Source organism: Corythoichthys intestinalis, chromosome 19 (assembly GCF_030265065.1).
Source record: "Corythoichthys intestinalis isolate RoL2023-P3 chromosome 19, ASM3026506v1, whole genome shotgun sequence".
Taxonomy (NCBI): domain Eukaryota; kingdom Metazoa; phylum Chordata; class Actinopteri; order Syngnathiformes; family Syngnathidae; genus Corythoichthys; species Corythoichthys intestinalis.
In genome coordinates this window covers 20,900,310-20,923,931 of record NC_080413.1, presented here as the reverse complement: position 1 = coordinate 20,923,931, position 23,622 = coordinate 20,900,310, and the positions used below count along the sequence as shown (strand labels likewise).

The window sequence follows — 23,622 nt, the reverse complement described above, 5'->3', positions numbered from 1 at the left end:
TCTTCACTGCAGGAGACACTATCTGTGCAGAACGCTCAAGCTTACCGCCTGAGAAGGCAGATATGATCATTTTCCTCAACAAAAACTGTTTCTGATTTTATACTGTACCCGCTGCTATCCTGGATTGGGTTTTACAAGTTGTTTTTTTGTTTGATATTTTACTCCAGGTTAGCCCATTAGTGGGAGCTCAATAACATGTAAAAATGCCTGCGGCATAAGACACTCTAAAACATAGGCAAAAGAATATGTGTAAATGTTTTCTCCTTGAGCTTTTGAAAAAAAAAAAAAAAATTGTGAAAGTGCACTCCTGTGGAAAGAAACTTCATCATATTCAAGTTCAAAGATTGATTTTTAGAAACAAGTTAAAAATAGCCCTGTGAGAAATTCATAGTTAATTGAAAGTTCATATAATTTAAAAAATAATCGAAAAGTTATGAAATTCATATAAACCATGCAATTTTTTTTAACCCTGCCTATTAACAGAATCGGAATCAAGAATCGTTTTGAACCGGAATCGAAACGTGGAATCTGAACCGTTCAAATTCAATCGATGCCCAACCCTATTCGTTACTCCATGTCTTTATTTAAGTTCCCCATGTGCTGTCATTGTGATGCCTTGTTGCATCATTGTCACTTTCAGCGTCCAAGCCCTTGTGTTCTTGTTCCGCTGCCCAAAGTAAGTTTGATACCGTGTATTTTGTTCCCTCTTGAGTTTGGTTGGTACTTTCCTTTTTGGACTTTTAGTTGTACTTTGTCTTTGTTAAGTGTCATCAAAACATTGAGTTGATCACCACCCTGCCTTGCCTCCCCATTTCCTGCGTTTGGGTCTTTCATGCACCTGCTTAGTGACACATATTGTGTAATGTAAAGATACTGTATGTAATATAACAACTTGTAATAGCAATCTTGTAATATCACGATTTTTCCCCCTCGTATTATTACGGAAAAAATACATAACTTTATAACAATATTGCTTAAAATAGGTTTTATTACCACTTTCATCTCGTTATATTATAATGTATGACTTGATTCTTGTAATTTTTCGACTTTTCTTCCTCGTGGTATGACAATGTATAACATTATTCCTTAGTTTAGATTTTTTTTTTTCTCGTAGCATTACAATGTAAGACTTTAATCTCATAATATACATACACACCCAGTCAATATCCTTTCCTTAATTGGGCCCCTGCCTCAGATCAGATCTGCTCGTTAGTCAGCAGCTAAAAACAGTGCAGTTATCACACCTTGGAGGGCTGCTGGACCAAGTGGATTCACAAGAATCACGGATCCAACAAGAGAGATGTCTCTTGAGACCAAGGAGAGGATTATAAAACTTTTTGAAGAAGGTAACGCTACATGTATGGTTGCCAAAGATGTGGGCTGTTCACAGTCAGCTCTATCAAAAATCTGGACTAAGTACAAACAGCATGGCAAGGTTGTTAAAGTTAAGCGCACTGGTAGACCGAGGAAGACATCCAAACAGTATGAAAAACAACTAAAGGCCATATGTCTTGAAAACAGAAGATGTACAACAAGACAAATGAAGAAGAAATGGGAGGAAGCTGAATCAAGGTATGTTACTGAGCTGTGCAAAATCGCCTAAAGGAAATGGGATTTTCATACAGGAAAGCTAAAAGGAAACCATCATTGATACTTAAACAGAAAAGAACAAGACTGCAATGGGCTAAGGAGAAGCAATCATGGACTGTGAATGACTGGATAAAGGTTATTTTCAGTGATGAGTCAAGAATCTGCATTGGACAAGGTGATTATGCTGGAATTTTTGTTTGGTGCCGTTCCAGTGAGATTTACAAAGATGACTGACTGCCTGAAGAAAACATCAAAATTCCCTCAGTCCATGATGAAATGGGGCTGCATGTCAGGCAAAGGCACTGGGGAGATGGCTGTGGTTAAATCTTCAATAAATGCACAAGTTTACATTGAAATTTTAGACAGCTTTCTTATCCCTTCAATTGAAAATAAGTTTGGGGATAATGAAATCATTTTCCAAGATGACACTGCATCATGCCACAGAGCTAAAACTGTTAAAGCATTCCCTGGAGAAAGACCCATCCAGTCAATGTCATGGCCTGCAAATACTAGCTCAGATCTCAACCCTATTGAAAATCTGTGGTGGAAATTGAAAAAAATGGTCCACAGCAAGGCACCAACCTGCAAGGATGATCTGGCAACTGCAATCAAAGAGAGTTGGCACCAAATTGATGAAGAATACTGTTTGTCACTCATCAAGCCCATGCTTCAGACTGCAAGCTGTCATAAAAGCCAGAAGTGGTGCAACTAAATACTAGAGATGTGTTTTGATTGTTATTTCTTTCTTTGTTTTGTCATGATTCCATATATTTTTCCTCAGAATTGAGTGATTCTATATTTATTTCCCTGCACTTGCTATATAAAAGTAACATTTACTGACCACCACAATGTTTTTTATGCATTTCTTTAAGTGTTTATGAATGCTAAAGAGTTGCACTTTTGAAGAAACTCATTATTTTTTCAAGCTTTTTATCTAAGTTTGTTCTACATAATAAAATGTCTGAGGGAGTGCTCGTCCGAGACTGGTGATTCCATACTTTTTGCTAGGGGTTGTAGTATTGCTCTATAATACACAGTCAGAAACAATGACAACGTAATCATGTTTTATCATATTAATTAGTGATTGGACAAGATTGGTGGTAACAGTATGGCAATATGAATTTAGGTCAGGCCAGCTTCTTGCCAAAAAGATGCCAGGATTATTGCATGACTGCCAACAAGTTGCAATGTAAATTTAAATGAACAAATTTAACCTTTGATTAATATTGTATTCTGTTCATGTTTATTTCCCCTACTGTATGTTGTCATTTTTGTTTCATATGCAAGACAGAAAAAAACATCAGACACTGATATCTCATTTTAGTATACTTTATTGACAAAGATCATTTATTGCATGAGTATGTGAAATGTTACATGCTTAACAGATTAAACAAGCTTATTTAACACTGTTATACATGGGATGTCATAAATATGGCTTGTGATCTATCTGGCAATACTCCTTCCAAACAGGTGGGAGTGTTCAATGCTGATTCAGACTTCAGTTTGTTCCTTATTGCTGGAAAGAAAAGGGGAGGTCAATCTCAAGCCTTCCATTTCTGACTTTCAACATAGCTTCCTGTGAAGCTTGTGACAGGGGTTCAAAAACAGTGGTGTTGACTTGATCGACTACGTTAATGAACATGTCCATAATGGAATCATATGTGTTGTTGACCTGTTCCATGTTTAGGGCAGAGATCTTATCAACAACAACCATGACTGCTCTCACAATATTGCGATAGATGTCATTGATTCTGAGGAACACTTCATCTAGATAGTCAGACTTGATTGCGTCAACAAACTGCTTAGACTTTTCAACGACAGCTGTCATGATCTCGCCAATCTTCACCAGCAATATGTCAAAACTCTCCATATTTTTCAAAGACTCCACAAGGCCAGTGATAATATCCTGAACATTTGTTTTCAGATTTTCAAAGACCTGGGTGACAGTAACAGCATCACCAACTGGCATGGTGATTTTCATGGTGCTGATTTTTTCCAGGAATACGTTATAGTAGACTTCCATGTTCTGATACATAACTTGGACTAATTTGTCCAGAGTAGTAGCAATGCTGTCGGTCATTTTCTTCAGGACTTCAGGAAGCGTGGTAATTTCATCAGAACCTGGAAGTTTGAACGTGGTCTCTCTCAGGAAGGTGACGATAGCATCCAAGACGACCTGGATGTTTTTCTGGTACTGGGCAATAGTGTTTTGGAAGAAGACTGAAAGCTGGCTCATCTGGACATCGTAGTTGATGGCGGTATCATAGACATCGCTGATGCGGTTCACAACAACATTCTTCAACTCCTCCATGTTGCTCATGATGCCATACTTGTTGAAAAACTCAGAGAAAGCTGAGACGATGGAAGGGAGTCGCAGCTTCAGTTCAGAGAGCATAATTTTTGGTGTCTCAGTGTTGTAGACAATCTGGAGGTTCATCCCATTTGAATCCTTTGAAGAGGATTTTATGACCAAGATGTCAACATCAGCATCTGGAGCAGACTGTCAAGAAGAATTAAAAAAATAACTTGAGCAAAACTGAGCAAAAAGTATCACATTGGCAATCGTGTCAGGCTATTCAACTCACAGGATGACGTCCGTAGACTCTTGCGCTCATCTGAGATGGTACTTTGCCATTTAACTGCAAGCCCAGGAAGCCGATAGATGGCGCAGATAATGAAGCACTAAGAACATCTCTGCGGGCAGCATAGCGAAGGTTGACATCAGTGAAAGTTTGACTGGTGATATCCATATTCACGGTCTGGCGAGCAACACTGAAAAAGAGAATATGTTTCAAAATTTACATTTTCCGGGATTGGATAAGAAGAAATGTGCTAATAAAGAGTTAATCAAACCTTGTGCTTTGGTCAATGACGTGGCTGGCATCCATGCTGAGGTCTGCATGTGTCAGGGTGAGTTTGTTAACCATGTTTAAAAGTGCATCCTCAAAGTTGAGTGTTGAGGAAGCTATTGGGCAAAAAGTTTTGTGAAATTCAGTATTTTATAATATTAAATTTGAATGTGTATAATTATGTTAAGGGAATAGCATCAACTCACCATCCATATCATAATCCAAGAAGACAAATGCAGAGGTAGCAGAGGATTTAAATGTGCCTTTGAAAACAGGAGCGTTTCCTTCCACTAGTACATCAACTTTTGAGGAATACACTGGACAGATGAACTGGCCGACAGTGGAGATCTTTTGCTTGTCGACTTTTACATCGGCCACAGTTTTGTCAGAGATGGTGAATTCTCCCAGGCTGCTTGGCTGTGTCAGAACGATCTCGATATCAGCAGTCATGGAGACTGGTTCAAGTTCAATGGTAGCCAGGGCAAAATGCTTCCCATTGGTGTTGAAACCGAAAAGGTTGAGCTCGTTGTTATGTGTAAGTTTAAGCGTAGCGTAAACTTGACTTAGGGAGGCTTGCACAGACATGGTGTCGTCTAAATCAAAGTTGATCACTTTAGTGGGTCCTTGGTTAAGCTTGAAATCAGCAATGACCTTGGAAGTGGAGCGTAGGCCATTATTCATGAACAGGTTAATGTCACTGTCCAGGTTTGCTAATAGTAGCTTGTCATCAAGCACTTTGGCATCCATGTTTGCCTTTGTGAATGCTTCAATGGAAATGTCATCACTGGTTCCCTCCAGCTTCAGGCTGAATTCAGAGGTTGTTGTTCCAATAGCCTCTACTACAGGGATCTTGAAATCACTCTTAATGTTCATGGTTGAATGAGCCTTAGTTTTGGATTTGGTGTCTGCATTCAGATTGTGGTTCAATTCCAGTGTCAGTATCGGCAAAGAAATTCGTGCAGCTGATGCCATAGAAGTAGCAGCTTCCAGATTCTCAGTGCTTATACTGAAGGTGCTGTCATGTGTACCTTCAATGTGATTGTTTTCAAGGGATAATGAATTAGCCAACTTGATTCCTCTCTTTGTGGTCAAGCTGGTGGTGCCATCAAGTTTGGCTTTCAAGCACTCGAACACAGAGGCAGTGGTAGCTCCCAGACGGAATACAAAATCATCTTCTGTATACAGTCCAGTATTGACATTCACATTGATGACAGAAGACTTAAAGGTCAGCTCTGTGATCAGGTCACCCAGAGGGGGAATCTCGAATAGCATTACAACAGCAACAGGAGGAACCTGTTTTTTCTGATAAACAATCTTGGCATCAACATCTAGATTTTGTTCAGTAGAAACTTTGAGGTTCTTCAGTCCGGTCAGCTCATACAAGTTAACATCATTAATTTCTGGGGTACGGATGTCAACAAAAGGAATTTCCATAGCCGGAATGTTGAAGGGGTTATTCAGGAAGTCAAAATTGGCATTGCCATCCATTGCTATAAAGACACCAGCCTCATTTATGTTGTTGTCTGCAGTGAAGTTGTAGGAAATCACACCCTGATTAAGACGGGCACTGTAAATTGTGCTCATCTTCTGGTTGTTTGGTGTCAGAGTGGCAGAATAATCGTTCTGCAAATCAATCTTTGCAGTTGGTGCTCCAAAAATTGAAACCCTGCCATTTACTTTGTTTTCGAAGTCAGCGAAAACCTCGTAGGGATGGGCAGCAATGTAAAGTTCATTGGAAATGAGTCCTTTAACTGCACCAATCAATTCTGTGTTATGATTTGCTTTAAGCTCAGCCTTCATCTCATTTAGTTTGATGAATCCAGAGGAAGTAAGCACACTGTTCTTAATGATTGGGGCCTTCATTTCATTGAGAATGTTAAACTTGTAGAGCAGAGGACTAGCTTCAGCTGTTACTTGCTGTTTCATCGTCACTGGTTTTGAGTCTGTGTTGCCAGAGAGAGTCAGTGTCACCAGGCTTGGACTGAGTGACAAATACAGGTTGCTGATGTGGTTTCCTTCCTGGGCAACACACTTGCCAACATTGTCAACAGTTAAAGTGAGGGTGAAACCTTCTTGACGGATGACTGCCTTCTGGTTCATGTCAGCATCATTTTTGACACTGAGGATTGGAATGTCTACCAGATGTTTGTAGTTTGTCTCAAGAGAAGCAGCCATGCCCTCTTCCATGGCAATGAACGCAACGTTGGTAACATCAGCACTGTAAATTGGAGTATTGACATTCACTGTCGTCTTTGCTTGGGCCTGGCCAGAGAAACCATAAAGTGATAGAGAGGCTTGGTGGTCAATTGTGAGAGCCTGGTGGTTGATCTTGAGGCTTTCTGCAAGCACAGCACGACTCAGTTTGGGAAGTGCAATTTGAGCAGTTGAGTCAACTTTGTAATTAAGGATCTCAAAGCTAGAAGATTTGCCTTGGGAAGTTATTATGGTTTTGAACTGAGGTGTTGTTACTGCCTGAGTGGAATTCTGAAGCTCAACAGATGTCTTGACAGTGTAGATGGGAGTATTCAATCGGATCTCACCAGAGAGTTTGCCGAAGCAAGGGACCATAATATCGCTTGGAATAGTTGGAAGTGTCATTTCAGGAATAGAAAGAGACTCAACAAGCTTATCTACAGGGAAGTGTGGAATAGTGGGGAAGGAGATCTCCGGAAGAGTGTAATCTGAGAAGTTGATCTCAGGCATGGAAGGAAGGAAGTCCAATGTGAGGTCTCCAAAGAAAGCATCAATGTCAATCATTGTGTAATTGAAATTCAAGATGAAATCAATCATTTCAATGATTTTCTGCTTGATGCTATCAAAGGAAATAGTGGTGGCTTTAATATTATAGAAACCCAGGATGGTGAACTCAGGGATATCCAGCTGTGCGGGGATTTCAACCTGTCCAAGTTTGTTCATGTTTAACTTCATGGATGGTACAACAAGGTCAGTGAGCGGAATGGTGAAAGATGGAATTTCCAGCTCATATTTCTTGAGTTCATTTGTCAGTGCACTAAAGATTTGCTGAATCTCACTGATAATCTTTTGTTCAGGGAACACTGACCTGATGTTATCAATCACACCATTCAATATATCAGTGGTGATGTACACGAAACTCCTGTAGTATCTGCTCACTAATTCCAGGCATGAAGTAAGCTCACTTTTAAGGTCAAAATTTGTAACTTCTTCTTTTATATATTCAAATAATCTCTTGATATCTCCAAACAGAACCTGGTCCATCAGTTCCTTTACATTTGTAATGTAATCGGCAACTCTAATTTCTCTCAGACGATCCATAAAGCCTTTAGCAGAGTTTAACACAGCATTGGAGAGATCTTTTGCTGCTTCAAGTTTCTTGGGGATTTCAAGAGCCTTGACGAGATCATTAATGTAAGTGGTACAGGCCTCAATTATAGAATTAGCATCATCCACAAACTTGTTATAATCTAGTGATACCATCTCTTGCATGATATACTCAATAAAGGACTTCAGTTGTTGAATCATATCCTTAACTTCAGTGGTTTTCATGTAGTCAATAACCGTCTGGAAGATTTGTTGGAATTTGGTTGGGATGTCTGCATCTTTCACCATTGTGGCAGCAGTGTTAAGAATGTCATTGATTTTCAACATCTTGATGACTTCTTCCAGTTTTTCTAAGATGGCTTGGACCTTTTTGTCAGCTTCAAACTTCACAACAAACTCCCTTAGCTTGGCATAGAATGTGTTGATTTTGTCAAAGATATTGAGATCCTGTATCAGTTCCTTGATATACTTTGTTATCTCATCAAATAGCTCAGTTGGAATCTGACTTATTGCATCTTTGATGGTACCACTGATATCGATGTATTTGATGTACTCCTTCAATTCAGCAACAAATTTGGCAATGTCAAAATTTTCAACTAAGCGTTTCATGTTGGTCAGGCAATCATTTATATTATTCATAATTTGGTATTCCTCATCAATTTTGAGCAGGAATGCTACACTCGAGTCTTTCAATTGTTCCAAGTCAATCTGCATAATCATGCTCTTCAAGGTATCGATGACATACACGACCATTCCCTTTATGTCATACTTGGCATCAATTGCATTTATCAATTCCTGGATCTTTGACGAGATGTTTTCAGACAGTTTGCCATCAAGAATAATCTGTTCTATCATGGCAACATAGTGCTGAATGTAAAAGGCGACTTCGGTGATTATTTTGTCAAAAATACCCCTCATGTTTTTTACAGCAGCATCCACATCATCCATGGAAATCGGATAATTTAGGGCAAGACCATTGAAGTACTCCTTCAACTGACTAACTTTGCCTTCAAGGTTAAGTTGAGTAACAAACTCACTTACACGCTGAGGAAGTGTCTCAAGTTTTGCTCTGATCTCATCATTGTTGATGTAGTCCTGAACAATTTCTGCAACACGGACAATGACATCCTTAATGCCTTCCACGAAGACTGGCACATTTTCCAACAGAGGGAACTGAATGATATGACAATTGGTGTTCTTATCGTACTTGAGGAAACCTGAGAGACTAAATTCCTGGTTGTCTGTGGATTCACTGTTGATGATGTTTGTGAAGATAGCAGAAGAAACTGCCATTCCAGTTCCCTCAGCAGTGTTGTACACACTCATGTCTTGATTAAAGGCATGGTTATTGATTTTAGACTTTAGACTAACACCGGTCTTCTGTTCAGTAGTTGAAAGAACAACATCCATTTTATTGTCAAATGTAGTCTCCAGGGAAATGCCATTGTCTAGTGCCTGGTTGACAGAGGCTCGGCATTCGTGTGAACTGGCAAAAGCCAAGGGTTGTGCTCGCATGAGGGACTTGCCATAGAGCTGTGCACTGTGCTTCCCATACAAAGCCACATCTCCATCAGCGTTAAAAATGGCATCAAGGTTGAAGTCGAATGGAACAATGCTGGAACGAAGGCTGTGGTCAAAGCGCATAAGCTGTGAGTTGAAGCGAGCATCATTGGTGAATTTGGCAGCAAGACCAATAATTTCAAGCTCTGAGTTATGACTCATGAAGGTTCCAAAAAGATTTCCAGTGGTGCTGCACTTTGCGTTGGCAGTCATGTCAGCGTAGCTCATCTGATAAGTGTGCTTGATCTCTTGCTGATCGTAGTTAGCTAACACGAGTCCAACCAGGTCCATTTTGTAAAGGCCTGCATGCAACTCAACATCATTAACGATGCTAGCAGTGAGAAGCTTCACTTTGTTTTTAACTCTGCCAGATGCTGCATCGGGTGTCAGGTCAAATGTAATATCATGCTTATAGGAGGCATACTCACTGGCTTGGGTTCTTGCCATAGAGTTAAATTTAAGGCTAGAGAGTGTTAAGGTGAGATCATTGGCATTATCAAACTTGAGGTCGAACAGTGCAGCCTTGTTGCTTAAGATGAGAGTTGCTCTTGTGGTGTCCAGCCCAAAATTAAAGGTGTTTTCCAGGGACAATGGACTCTGAAGAGTGTTTGTTCCACTTGTGGTGAAACCATCTTTGTCCAGTTTCAGGGTGGCTTTGTGCATGGCAGTGTTTTGTAGAAGCTTAATGATTGCATCACTGCTCATAGTCAGACCATTGACATCAAGAGTTGAAGTTAGCAGAGAGTAGACCTGATCTTCAGAGCGGTCACCATTCGTTTCCACTCGCAGAGACATTTTGCCGGCTCCAGCAGAAGCTTCAGCCTTGTTGTGGATTCGCATGCCAAGAGCAAGGGCACTTGAGTCGCACTTCAGTGACAGTTTGTTGTCAGCGAAAGCCAGCTCAGCCACATGAGTCAAGGTATCTTCAAAGGCATTGGTGTTAGAAACGACAAGCAATTCACCATTAGCAAGGGTTGCGCTGAATCTGTTTTTAGCCTGAAGAATATTTGATTCAAACTCAACCAAAGAATTCAGGTTTACATCAGCTATGAATGGACTCATGTTGAAATTCTGAGCTGAAATGGTCTTGCCATATAGGGGTCCTGCTTTGAACGTTCCCTTGAAGTTGCTATCAACAGACATTTTTTCAGCATTGATTCCTGTCATGGAGTTATGCTCAATGTCAACATTAAGACTAAACGGGCTTGTGGCTTCAATCTTGCCAGTTGTCTGCACATTAATTTTGTCAGTGATGGTTGCTTCCTCAGTATAGCTCACACTGGCTTCAATGAACTTGTGTGACAAAGAGCCTTTCACCTGGGCCTTGAGAGAATCGGTGGTGACCAACATGGCAGAGCCTGAATGACAGATACAAAAGCACATTCAGAGTCATTACAACTTTGCCTTTGAGCTTTATAATCCACAAACTTAGTCTTTAGAGACAAAAGGTAGCACATATCGCTAAATACCTTCCATCTTGGCGGAGAGTATTTCAAAAGGTGAAGTTCCTTTGACATCAAACTTGGCAGAATAACTTGGAGTTTCCACAACATCTTTCCCAGCTGCAATTGAGGCCTCAAGTTCGTAGAGGTTGCTCTTCATCTCGGTTGAGACTTCAGCTTTGCCGAAAAGAGGGACTGTAAAAGTGAGACGCTCAGGGACAAACAATTCCGGGAGAGGAATCTCCATTGAAGAAATCTCCAGTCCGAACTCAGGCAGAGACAGGTGAGGTGTTGTTAAAGCTGGTGGGAATTGCATCTCCACAGTTGACTTTCCTCCCAGAGGGAGTGGGATGGAAATGGTAAAGCGCTCATTGTTGAAGTAGTACACAGCCTTTGTTTCACTGTCAAAAATACAAGGGTCAAACACATTAGTGTTTATGAGAAACCCCAAAAGCCAATTATCATGACCTGTTACAAACTTACGTGTTCAGGAACAGTGTCTCAGGCAGAGAAATCTCTGGCATCTCTGGAACTCTGAAGTTCTGAATGTAAGGGATCTCAGGACCATACTTCTCCATGTAATTGTTTGCTGCCTAAGGGACAGTAAATGGTGGAAGCTCATTCACACTAAGATATCAATTCATGATAACCTTAAAAGGTGTATCTCATACCTCCCCAAGCTTCTTGAAGATGTGAGCAACTTTCATATCAGTCTGTCCCACCTGTGTGTCAAGAAGTTGTTGTGTGTACGTCTCAAACACATCAGAGAATGGCCCAAAGGTGACACCAGTCTTCGCATCAGATTTGAACTCAACTGCAACCTTGATGTCATCTTAATAAAAAGAAAAAATGTAAGCCAGGCAGTGTGTTATCTGTTATTTATCTTAATGATTGGGTTAACATTAATGCTTCAGAGATGTGGCAAGTGAAACATGATGTAGCAGGTTGTGAATGTTACTATAAGTACTATATGTCTGTCTGCCTAAGCATGTATGTGGAAAGTGTCCTACCATATTTCAAGGCAATCTCCTGCTTGGACACAGCTTCCAGGACCTTGACTTCAGTCTTCACCTTCAACTCCAATTCATCCTCTCGCTTCATGTTAGCTGTGACTGAAGCATCAACGTTCAGTGTGGGGACCAGAAGCTGAACTTGAAGCATACCTTTCTTCATCATCTCAAGACTGAAAGAAATAAAGTCAGAATATAAAATATGACAAATGACATGTTTTTGTCTTTGAGATGCTTGATTTCTTACTTGGCTCGGCCAATCAGGGAAAGCTCAGGGACGTTTTTGTTAAGGAGATCCAAATAGATGGAGTGGGTTCCCTTTCCTTTGGTATTTCCATCAATAACACCAACCCTCACTCCTGCTTCGAAATCATAGTCAGGAATCTGGATGTCAGCAGTGACTGTGTGCTTCCTTCTGTTGTATTTCACGACTGCTCTGGCCTCAGTGGGATCTGTACCTATTGTTATCCAGCCAAACCAACAATATTATTGCACAGAATTTCAAAGTAATTGGCAAGCTCCTATTTATATTGTTTACATACCTTCAGCTCGTACAACAAACTTCACAGAGTCAACTTTTTGCCTGCCCTCATCTCCTTCCTTCAGCAGCTCGTAGGCAAGGGTGGCTGTGTACTCATTGACTTCACCATTAGGATGGAGCTCCAATGCAAATCTATCAAAACGTGTGATATCATAGTTCATAAATGTAGTTGTACTGTATCTATCTATATAAACAGCAACATGAATATAACCAGAAAAATCTAAAATGTAGTTGTGTGTGTTTTCTCACTTGCTGTCACCGGTGAAGGGGAAGTAGGGTGATGTCTCTTGAGAGAAAGCATCATTGTACTGAAGAGCAGTGCAGGATTTCATCCCAGCAAAGAAGGGCGTGCATTTACTAACATCAACGGTGTTTGTCACTGTTGGGGTGATAGTCTCAACATCTAGATTATTCACTGCCACCAAGGTGTTCCTGAATTTGAAATATAGAGCAGGAGTTCATATAAAAGCTTGAACACTGGAACTAAGAATCAATGTTTTTTGCCTCTTACGTCATTTCTATCAGCTTGGTTGGGCTTTTTGGTGCAGGAATGGTCAGCTTGACATGGTCACGTCCCATTGAGATCTTGGCTTGAAGACCGCTCTCATGGAAGATGTTAGAATGCATCTCCAATCCAGTGTTAAGATATTCAGGAATATAGGCTCCAACATGAGTTGTAAACTCAATCCCAGCAGAGGGCATGAAAGCTACTTCACTCTGATGAAAAACATATAAAATGTTCAGTAGTTAGACCATGCGACTTTGGTCTATTGTTGCTCTAGTTCAGACACATTAAGCAAATTATTACCATGTCACGGGCAATCTGAAGTCCACCCTTGATACCAGGGGTGAAGGTCCCGGACAAGGCAATTTTCAAAGGCAGGCCAGTGACCGTTGGCAGGAAAAAGTCATTGTCCATGAAGATGTAGTGTGCAAAGATGGTGTTGTCAGTCTTTGTCATCAGTCCCATCAAGAGCTGCAAAAATACAAATAATTGAAATAACATTGATAATACCTTTACAAATGAGAAATTATGCCAGTAAACCGCCCTCCCTAAAATACAATTTCTTTTCTTACATCAGTGGGGAACATCTTGAACATGCTCTCGAACATCAAGGCAGCAGAGTACGCCACATCTCCCATCTCACTGGTCTTCAGATATCCCAGCTCATTTCCGAACAATCTCAGATACATCATCGCCTCTGGAGACGTAGTGGCCTCAAGCTTTTTCATCATTGTGTTGAAGTTTTGCCCAAGTTCATTCAGGAAATTCTGAGATAGCTAAAAACAAACAAACAAACAAAAGGTGTGCAAAAAAATGTTACTTTTTTTCTCCATAAAATCAAATCAGAATAGCTTTTAGCCAACGGGTACCTGTCTCTTCATCTGAGCTTTCGTAAAACCAGGAATGAAACGCTGTACAATTTCACTGACTGCTTGTACGTTGTCAGAAACAAAGTACATTGTCTTCAGAGCAGTGTCAGGGAAGAATCCATCGTCACCAAACAGTGCCTCAACAGTTGGTTCAAATCCTTTACCCTCCATGCCAATCTGTAATGGTGTTACAAGTCTCAAATTAACTTTGTCTAAACTTACTCAGTTTATTTTCTTCACTCAAAGGTTTACCTCCATCATGTCAATGTCAAAGCCAAATGCCTTTAGAGTCATTTCCAGCATGGCTTCCTTGGGCAAGTAGCTCGAGTCCTCAAAGATCATATTTCCCTCTACAGATCCGATCCGGTAGTTACGAGAGAACTTCATGGGGCTCATGATGGGTCCAATGTCATTGTCCTGGATGGCGTCACGAATCTTTTGTCGGAGTCTTGGCAAGAAAACAAAGATACAGTTCAACCTCTGGCTTTCTCAATCATATTAAATGAAAAATTAATATGCAGAAATACTTCACTTACTCTTCAGTTTTAGGCTCAGTTGAAGACAGAATGTTGGTAAGGTGAGACACCACAAAGCTCTTGAATTGGGTATCTCCCTCAGTAGGCAAGGCAGTGGCCAAACGCACCAGCTCACTAGGCAGGGGGTCCTTCATAAGCACAAGGTATGCAGCGATTCTCTTTTGCAGTGGGCTGGCACTGTCCAAAACGACCTGAGTGAGAATTTCTCTTCCCTGTGACAAAACAATTGTTCTGATTAGCAAGTGATGTAACAAAATAGTCAATCCGGACTTTATCATGTCTAATTATTTGTACTTGCCTCATCTGAGATGGGTGTCAGGCGATAAACCTGGATGGCAGCTTGCTGCACCGCCAAGGAGGCATCTGGTTGGTTGACACACTGCAGCAGTGAAGCTCTGAGTGCAGGACTAGCAGGCTCAATTGCAGGAGCCATGTTCCCAATAACCTAGACCATCACAGAAAAATGTTATCTTTATTTTACAAGGACAAACAGGCTTTGATTAAAAGGTCCACCTTTGTTAAACTACATACCCTCAAAGTCAGGAAAGTGTTGTCTTGATCACCAGCACAGTCACCCAAATGACCTGCCAGGAACTCGGCAACAGAGCGAATCTCAGGGATCAGTTTTCCTTCGGTTTTGTAAAACCTGTCAAGGTAAAATTTAGGTTTAAAAAATTTTAAATCACATTTCACAGTCAATTGTTAGTAACATTACTCACCTCTTGACTACATTGCTCAGGCCATACATCATGGGCTTGCTGGGCTTGTACTTGACCATTTCAAGCATGTCATTGATCAGCAAAGCGGAAGGATTAGAAACAAGTCCTAATGCAAAAACTGTGGCATCAACTTCAACCGCCTTGGTTTCAAAGCTTCTAAGAATCTGCATGATAGCACTGCTGCACTCTTGGGTTCCGCACTGGGCCAGAACTTGGTAGGTCAAGACACGGGATAGGACAAGAGCCTCAGGGAGGGCACTGCTCAGAGTTTCGATCTTCATTCTGCGGACCACGGTGACAAGCTGATGGAAGATGTGTGCTCTCTTCTCGCCCTGGGTATCAGGCAAATTGGTCAGGTCACTCAGCAGATCCAGAAAATAATCTTTATTCCTGAACTGGAAATATGTCTTGTGCTCAACAGTGTCCATATGAAGACCTTTGTAATCATCACCTGTGAAACACCAGCAGCAGATCATACATTTTGCTTTGGAAATGGAAATTAAAACTAGAGATGATTGATCGGGGTCCGATTACGTCATTTTCAAAGTATCGGAATCGGCAAAAAAATATCGGCCATGCCTTTTTTTAATATATATATATATATATATCTTTCTAATTAAATCGTTTTCTAATTGTATTTAACGTTACAGACATAATATGTTACACTCATCCAGAATCTTTAGTTACCTGGTCTTTCCTTTGGAAAGATCAGGTAGTGAGATTCTACGGCCTCTCCCCTATATGTTATTCTGTTTTTTTTTTTGAATGGGAATCCTTCGGCGCGCTGCGCAGCCCGAACCGCATGACCGATCGGCACCATTCAAGTACCGACACGTCCGGAATTTTTGTGCGACGATGGGAATTTTTCAAACGACCCCGAAAAATTTTCCGTTTGCCCGTAAACAGCAATTTTCCGAAAAAAAAAGCAATTTTCAAAATGTATTTAGTCCTACAATTTTTGACCAAATCGCATAATTTAGGTATCAAAAATTCCGGGACGGTGAGGGGCATAAAAGTTGTATACAGAATTTGGAAGCACAGTCATGGTTCCACTTCCCATCATGCATTTGGCCATGGCCACAGTATCATTTACTGCAAGCTCAACAAATACACTAGATGGCAATATTTAGTCACAATATACAAAGTCACAAGTCTTTCTATCCGTGGATCCCTCTCACAGAAAGAATGTTAATAATGTAAATGCAATCTATAAGATTTATAGTCATAATAAACAAATACAGTACTTATGTACTGTATGTTGAAGGTATATATTCGTCCGAGTTTTATTCATTTTTTTTATAATGCATTGCCAAAATGTATATGATCGGGAAAAATTATCGGGAATGATTGGAATTGAATCGGGAGCAAAAAAAAGCAATCGGATCGGGAAATATCGGGATCAGCATACTCAAACTAAAACGATCGGGATCGGATCGGGAGCAAAAAAACATGATCGGAACAACCCTAATTAAAATATATCTGATTATAATGTGAGTTTACCGTGATCAAACACTCTGTCGTTGGAAGTAGAAACCTGTATCAGAGTCAATTCTTGCTTTGCAACATTTGTAACTCCATATTCGCCCCTGGAATTATGAAGCTCTGTGTTAGGATAAAGACTGAGGCAGGCAAATGATATATTACTGAATTACACAATACAGTGGACATTATAAAAGTCAGATTTACTTGTGGGAGAATGGGATCAGGATGTGCTTCTCTGTGCAGGAGCCAGAGGTCATGTGTTTCTTCTCATTGTCAAACTTGTAGTTACAGGTCTGTGAGCTTCTGACGAGCTTGGAAAGAGGGTATTGCTAAAGATGAAAGATGAAAAGGCTCGTTGTTATTGACCATAAGAAAATGACTGTTTCCTTTCATTTTGAAAAGTATTTTCTCATCCTAAATCGTCTTGCTTCTTTGCATACATGTTTTTTTTTTTGTCTTCAAATGTCTTACCATTCCAGAGATGAGAGCCAACGGGCTGGTATAATCTCTTACTGGGACAAATTTGTCACAAGAAGAAAGGTCCCTTTCCAGGCTGATGTCAGTTGCAATGTCCTCTCTAGCATTGATGGTGTAGTAGGTCTTGCACGTACCATGGATTGTTGGCTAAGATGCAAGAAGACGAAATACATTACTGTACATTATTTTCTGCGATTTAAAGAGCTTTTTTTTTTTTCATAAAGAAATTGAATAATGTCTTTGTTTTACCGTACCATTTCCTTTGTCTTATCCTGTTCCATCAGAGGCACCGCCAGAGCTGAGATGATACCCCTCTTGATGTTTAGGGTAGTTGTTGTTTCACCATGCTCAGGGTACAGTTTGACATCAGACACACCCTCAACAACAACCTTCAGAGGATATCTAAAACATAACAAGATGTTAGCTAACTTGTTTTTATACAACTCAAAAACGTGTTAAATATTTGCCAATGCATGTGGTACCTTTCCATTTGAGCAGCAAAGACATCCGAGCTGGGGGCAGCATTGAATTCAGGGTTGCCATTTGAGTCAACGCCAACCACTTCACTCAAGCTACAGCCTGTGGTGCGCACGATGAAACTGCAAGTCTGTGGAACTTCGATTTCAACCTGGTACAGGAAACCTGTGTCAATATACCTTACCCCGACCACATGCTTTGAACACATTTAAAACTTACAGTTTTGGACCATTTCATTTGACGGTTTTTTTTTTAGTGCCAATTTGGGAGCTAAAATTGTTCTGCATTATTTTAGAAATTCAGTTCTATGATTATCCTGCGACTTGACTTGTCCTTTATTATCAGGTAGCTAAAAGGTAGATATAATCAAACAATAAAAGCAATTTAAAATGATATCGGATAATATCGACATCGGTTTTTCAGTATCGGTTTTGGGTCAATAGGCATGTTGCCTTCAAAGTGAATGTTGAAGCCTTCTGCCTTTGTACAAGGCCTGGTCACAGCTTAGTACAGCAGTTCTGCTTATTGACCATTAGATGTCTCCAAACTAAGATGCTTACAATTTGCTATTTGAGCAGAGAATTTGCATTCATGGTGTAAAGATTAAATAAATGACTTAAAATTAATCAATTATAAACTCTTGAAATAGCCAAAATACGTTGAATCCACAACCGCATATATCGGTATCGGTTTGATATCGGTATCGGATTTTTGGAGATGGACAATATCGGGATATCGGTTAAAATTTAATTATTGGACAACTCTGCCCATGACCATTGAAAGATGAATGAATGAGTTCTGTGATCTAACACAAATGTTTGTCTTCTATGCAGATTGCCATCACAAACATAGCTTACTCAAACACATTCTGTGTTTTTTTTTAAATCAGAAAATAGATGATACAGGTACATACTTTGCATGTTGCCCTAGGTCCGTTCTTGACGGATGAAGCTCCATTGATGGCATTCAGAGATTCAGCTACGTATTGGTATTCGTACTTGTGCAGGGTTTTGTATCTTGTGGCCACTAGAGGAGAACATAAGCATCAGCTTGCTTAGACATTTATTGTTATTGTTTAATAAAGTGTTCAGTAATAATATGGGGCAACTTACGGAGACAAGTTGGCTGATCCACATCTTGGGCAACTTTATGGAATAAAGAGATTACTCGTTAGGGAGAATACACAGACAAGGCTGAAAAAGCAGTTTCTGCTCTTGCACCCCTCTTTAAAATAAACTGCTGTATTTTAAGCCAAAAGAACTGTTGTTTTTGATAGAACAATATGTCTTTATGCTGCCATAGCAATTTCATGGCACATTAAGTTTTTAATTTGTCCATTTTACCCTGGAGACCCTTGTTTACAGACACCCTGCAACCACTTTTGTTTCGACCTAGCCATAAAAAGAAGGTAAGTAATTATATTTATTATTAGAAATGTCTATCATTTTTAACTTAGAATCATTAATTCATGTCTGACATTGTCTGATGTCTCAGAGCGGAACTTCAAGTCACCTGAGTGTTTTCCTTAGTTAATATTTTTTGAACAGTGATTAAGAATAAATCATTTATGTCTAGTGCTGCAATGATTAACCAATTAACTCGAGTATTTGATTAGAAAAAAAAATATTCAAATTAAATTTTGTTGCTTCGAATATTCGTTTAATTAAAGTGTCATTGTAATGGTTTATTTTGAAAGTGTTTGCATCTTGTTTTATTGATTAGGGGGGGTACACTGCCTCATTTTACATGGCTGAATCCAACTGCTCCGTATTAAGACCAACGTAAGCTGAATTTTTGTTTGAGGTAATGTTTTTTAATGCATTCCTAATTTAGTTCATAGGTATCATTAGCCGTTTTTTGTGGGAATATGTGTCTGAAGCATTTGTTAAGAGCATTATAAATTTTTTTTTTTTTTTTTTTAAATTAGCATCTTATAGCATTTAAGCTAGCGGACTTTTGCTATGTAAGTTAGCCAATTGTTCTTTTGTTGTTCATACTGTAGATCCTCATTTTTTTTTTTTTTTTTTTTTTTTTTTTTTTTTTTTTAATACAGTTTGAGGCTCAGCTCAGGTATTTTAATTTTTCATGTTCCCTATCAGATTACTCGATTATTCGAACTAACTAGTTCATCGATTAAGCGACTCGATAGCTGCAGCCCTATTTAGGTCTAAATTGTATGTGTTTATTTATCCTAAATACCATTTTTTAGTTTTTCATCTTAAATAATAAAGCAAATATACTAAAGGGAAAAGGGAACTAATTTATTTGATATATTGTACGTAAAAGGAACTGATCAAACATCTAGTTGTGTACAATAGAAATATCTGAAAATAATTGTCAACCAAACGGAGATAAATCTTCACACTTAAGCAAAATTATTTTTTGATATAATTATTGGAATCGTACATAGCAGTTCTGTTGAATTTGACTGTGCATTTGTGGTCAAAAGTTTTGAGACCCTTACCATTCAGTCTAATGAGAAAGTGTCTCAAAACGTTTGACCAAGGGCGTCATTTATTGAGTTGGCCAAAAGAAAAACTGAAAACAATTTTATAATATACAGTCTGTCTGATTAACTTTGAGCAATAAAATTAAGTCACTTGAATGTGTTTGTTTAGTGGTTATTATGAGACCAGTGCAGTGAGGTGCTGAAGTCAGGGGACATATTCCATTTCAAGACCTTGTCAATGAAAGTGAGCCAGTGCATGTTGCTACTGTATGGATAATAGTTTGCATTCCATGTTGTGATATACAGAAAAGAGCAATGTTGAGTAGAGTACATGTCTATTCCAAGCACAGATTGCGCAGCACCCATTGATTTTAATGAGGAGGCAGCAGTAAGTAGATACTATAGTTAGTGCTGTCATAATCCAAAACCGATAAAATACTGCTTTGATCAGCTGTTTCCTGCCTGACAGCTGGATTTTTTCTGTTTCTCTTAACTTTACATGTGAGTGTATCAATAATAGTTTTTATTTATTTTTGGGTCCAACCAGATGTCTAGATATTTGCATTCTGTGAACACATTCCGTACAGTGATGATGCATAAATAATTTCTCATAATTTTTCTTTCTAATAAATGGGGATATATTCTGCTATAGGTGGATATTGCTGTTACAAAAAGACTATTAAAACAGTTTCATGTAATGTAGACGCTGAAAAGAAAAGGACCATTTATACGCTTTCTGACACAGCCTTGGCTAATGGCAGAAAAGATGCTTTAGAGCTACCAAGAAGTCCTACATTGGCGTTGTTGAAGTCTGATCGGATAGTTAAAATTTAACATTAATAATGAAGATAGCCCCAAAGGTAACACTATTCATCTCGCCGATATTTTTTGGGTGGGATCATAGAAACCCTTTTTGCCTTTTTGGGGTTTTACTTAATTTTCATCTAAAGTGTCTTATTTGTCAAATACTGCAGATTAAACAGTTCTCCCAAAGACTCTTAAATATCACAATGCTTCATATTCAGATTATCCATAGCCATCATCAGAAATTTAAACTAAACCTTTACAGCAAAATTATATGACATTGAAAATTAACATCAATCTGTCTTTAAAAGGCTGAAAGAAGTATCAGTAGTAAATGATTGTACTCACCAGCCAAAGCTGTTGTGCCAAGGATCAGCAGAAGGCAGAGCTTTGAGTCCCTCATGGTGGGCTCGAAAAGCTCAGTCCCTCACGGTTTGGCGAGTACTCAGATGAGACTGAATTGTCTGAATCCTATCAGGCCTTTTATACAGCAGATACCGGGAGGAACGTCTCAAAGTCCACCGTGCCCTGCAGTGTGGAGGGACAAAGGGAAAAGGTTTTCAAGCGTAGTCATGTACTCAAAGCAAAGGCTTACAACACAGATTGTCTGAAATCGTTACAAAGAGGGTCCCCACGTAAATATCTGATCGTATCGAGACAAGTCAATGAGTTCAAGTTACTTTGTTGGTTTAAACTCAATGTCTGTTCTTGACCAAGTAGGGAACAAGCTACTTTGGTAAACAGCATTTGGCTGAAAAGTGACCTCAAATGGGTGTTCCAAAATGACATTTAAAAAAATCTATTATGAAAATATTTACACTGATAGATGATTGATGAGTTCCATCCCGTTAAAATGGTGTTTTTACTCTTTATAGAACAAGTTTTCAAGGTTCTTGAATTTTTTATTGTCGGGTTAAAAAAAAAAAACATACATACAATACATAAAAAACATCTCTTTGGCATTAGCCCATATTCATATGGCGGAAAACACAGACAGGGCTGAAAAAGCAGTTTCTGCTCTTGCACCCCTCTTTAAAATAAACTGCTGTATTTTAAGCCAAAAGAACTGTTGTGTTTGATAGAACGATATGTGTATATGCTGCCATAGGAATTTCATGGGGCGTTAAGCCCCAGAACTATTTTTAATTTGTCCGTTTTACCCTGGAGACCCCTGTTTACAGACACCGCGCCACCACTTTTGTTTCAAACCAGCCATAAAAAGAAGGTAAGTAATTGTATGTATTATTCGAAATGTCTATTATTTGTAGCTTAAAATCATTAATTGATGTCTAATATTTAGTTTAAAAAAAAAAAAAAAAAAAAAAAACGACTTCATGAAATTATTCACACGCATATTTTAGGCTTTTAAACAAATTAGGTCGCAATGAAAAAGATAGTGTCTGTAAATAGGTCACGGATATCTACCTCATAACTATCGCTTAATTGTATATATATATATATATATATATATATATATATATATATATATATATATATATATATTTGTTACTGTTGCATTTCCCCCGATGTTTTAGATGATAAGTAATCGATCCAAACAAAGAAAAATTGAAAAAAAGAAAAAAAAAAAAACGTTTACAAGGGTAAATACTTGAAAAAGAAGATCTCGACCACTCCTTGATGTCTGCGATTTCTCTATTGCGACCCTTGTTATATTACGGTGTTTCACCCATAAAATCCCCCAAAAGTCCGGCTGTGGCCATTCACAGCTGTGTTTTGACACTCGGTGAGACATGCTATGCGGAGTTTTTTATATGTAAATAAGGTAAAATTCGTGATAATATCCCATTAAAATAATTGTGTCTTTAATTATTCTCTCATGCTCTCACCTTCAGTTAGGGTTTCGCTGTTTATTTATTTATTATTTTTCTTCAAATGCCATCCTGTTCAAAATTTTTCTTCCCCCAGAAAATTGAGATTTTAGGCTTTCCGATGAAGACAATTTTGAAATTTGGCCAAATTGAGGGTCTCAGAGTGGAACTTCAAGTCACCTAAGTTTTTTCCGCCATATAAATATGTACTAACATATATATTCAATTGAACTGAATTGTTTATTCCATGCTCCCCTGCCCCCACACCCACCCCCTTGTTAAAATTTATTTTTATTTTAACTCGGCACCAAAAAATTTGCTTATCTATTAAGGGCCATCAAAGAAAGCCAATGACACCAGTCAGTGCGCAGGTTTTATTTAATGCATTCCATTAAGAGCTAATACCTGTATATTGTAACAATAATCATACAGTACATCCCAATGTGTTTCTTTTCTTTAAGGCAACCTAGTAGATACCGACAAGGATCCAAACTGTCAAGCTGAAAATTATGACATCTTCATTGTGTGTAAAAGTGTTATCGGTCATTTTAAGACTAATTTTGTTTTCTGAGCATTCTTGATTTTGTCTGATATACTGACTTGATAAAATATACACAATAAAATATCACTAAATCTATTATGTTTGCTGTAAATTATGCTAATTCTATTAAATACTAAGTGCAAGATATGAGTCAAGCGCATTTGACCTGGCTCGTAATTAAATTTTATGAACATATTATCAAACGTCAGAAGAACTGTAAAACGGCAAATAGATATTTTGTACTCCACAAATGCGATAAATAAACAGGCAAAATATTCATAAATGATTTTCTCTCACCCGCTCATAATACCCCACGCAAAAATTCAGTACTCACAATCTTTTAACTTGCTCTTGTGTTGCTGCTTTCTCGATTCTACTTGCACTGAACCAAAATGACAACAGAACCTCAAATTCAATACTTGTTGGATAATGAACTTTGATCTGCAAATATTCAAAGGTTCCTCTGAGGCTTTGTTTGCGCTGAAATCAGGCGTAAATAAACATTTTTATTTAAGTTCAATTCTGTTTTTCATCCCAAGAATGAGGAGGGATTTTAAAACTCATGATTGGTTGAAATCTTGATGGTATATAGAAGCGTGGCTTGATATATTTAGGAATTTTTTAATTTGAGGTCTCATATTT

General features: G+C 38.8%; 1 protein-coding gene across 1 annotated transcript; it reads right to left on the bottom strand.

Annotated features, from left to right (window-relative positions):
- Window positions 1-2,908: 2,908 nt before the first annotated feature.
- Window positions 2,909-23,363, bottom strand: apobb.1 (apolipoprotein Bb, tandem duplicate 1). The gene is made up of 29 exons (XM_057823460.1): window positions 23,315-23,363; window positions 20,959-21,138; window positions 18,470-18,502; window positions 18,271-18,383; window positions 17,363-17,508; window positions 17,135-17,282; window positions 16,875-17,027; window positions 16,608-16,732; window positions 16,422-16,507; window positions 14,922-15,372; window positions 14,734-14,848; window positions 14,501-14,647; window positions 14,203-14,414; window positions 13,919-14,114; window positions 13,667-13,843; window positions 13,370-13,573; window positions 13,101-13,268; window positions 12,804-13,009; window positions 12,542-12,724; window positions 12,294-12,424; window positions 11,999-12,209; window positions 11,752-11,924; window positions 11,413-11,573; window positions 11,225-11,334; window positions 10,769-11,142; window positions 4,646-10,657; window positions 4,444-4,555; window positions 4,176-4,362; window positions 2,909-4,090 (listed from the first exon to the last, which is right to left on the bottom strand). Exons 2-29 carry the CDS (start codon window positions 21,011-21,013, stop codon window positions 3,101-3,103), a joined length of 11,379 nt encoding a protein of 3,792 aa, XP_057679443.1. The 5' UTR covers window positions 21,014-21,138; window positions 23,315-23,363; the 3' UTR covers window positions 2,909-3,100.
- Between the last annotated feature and the right edge of the window lie 259 nt (window positions 23,364-23,622).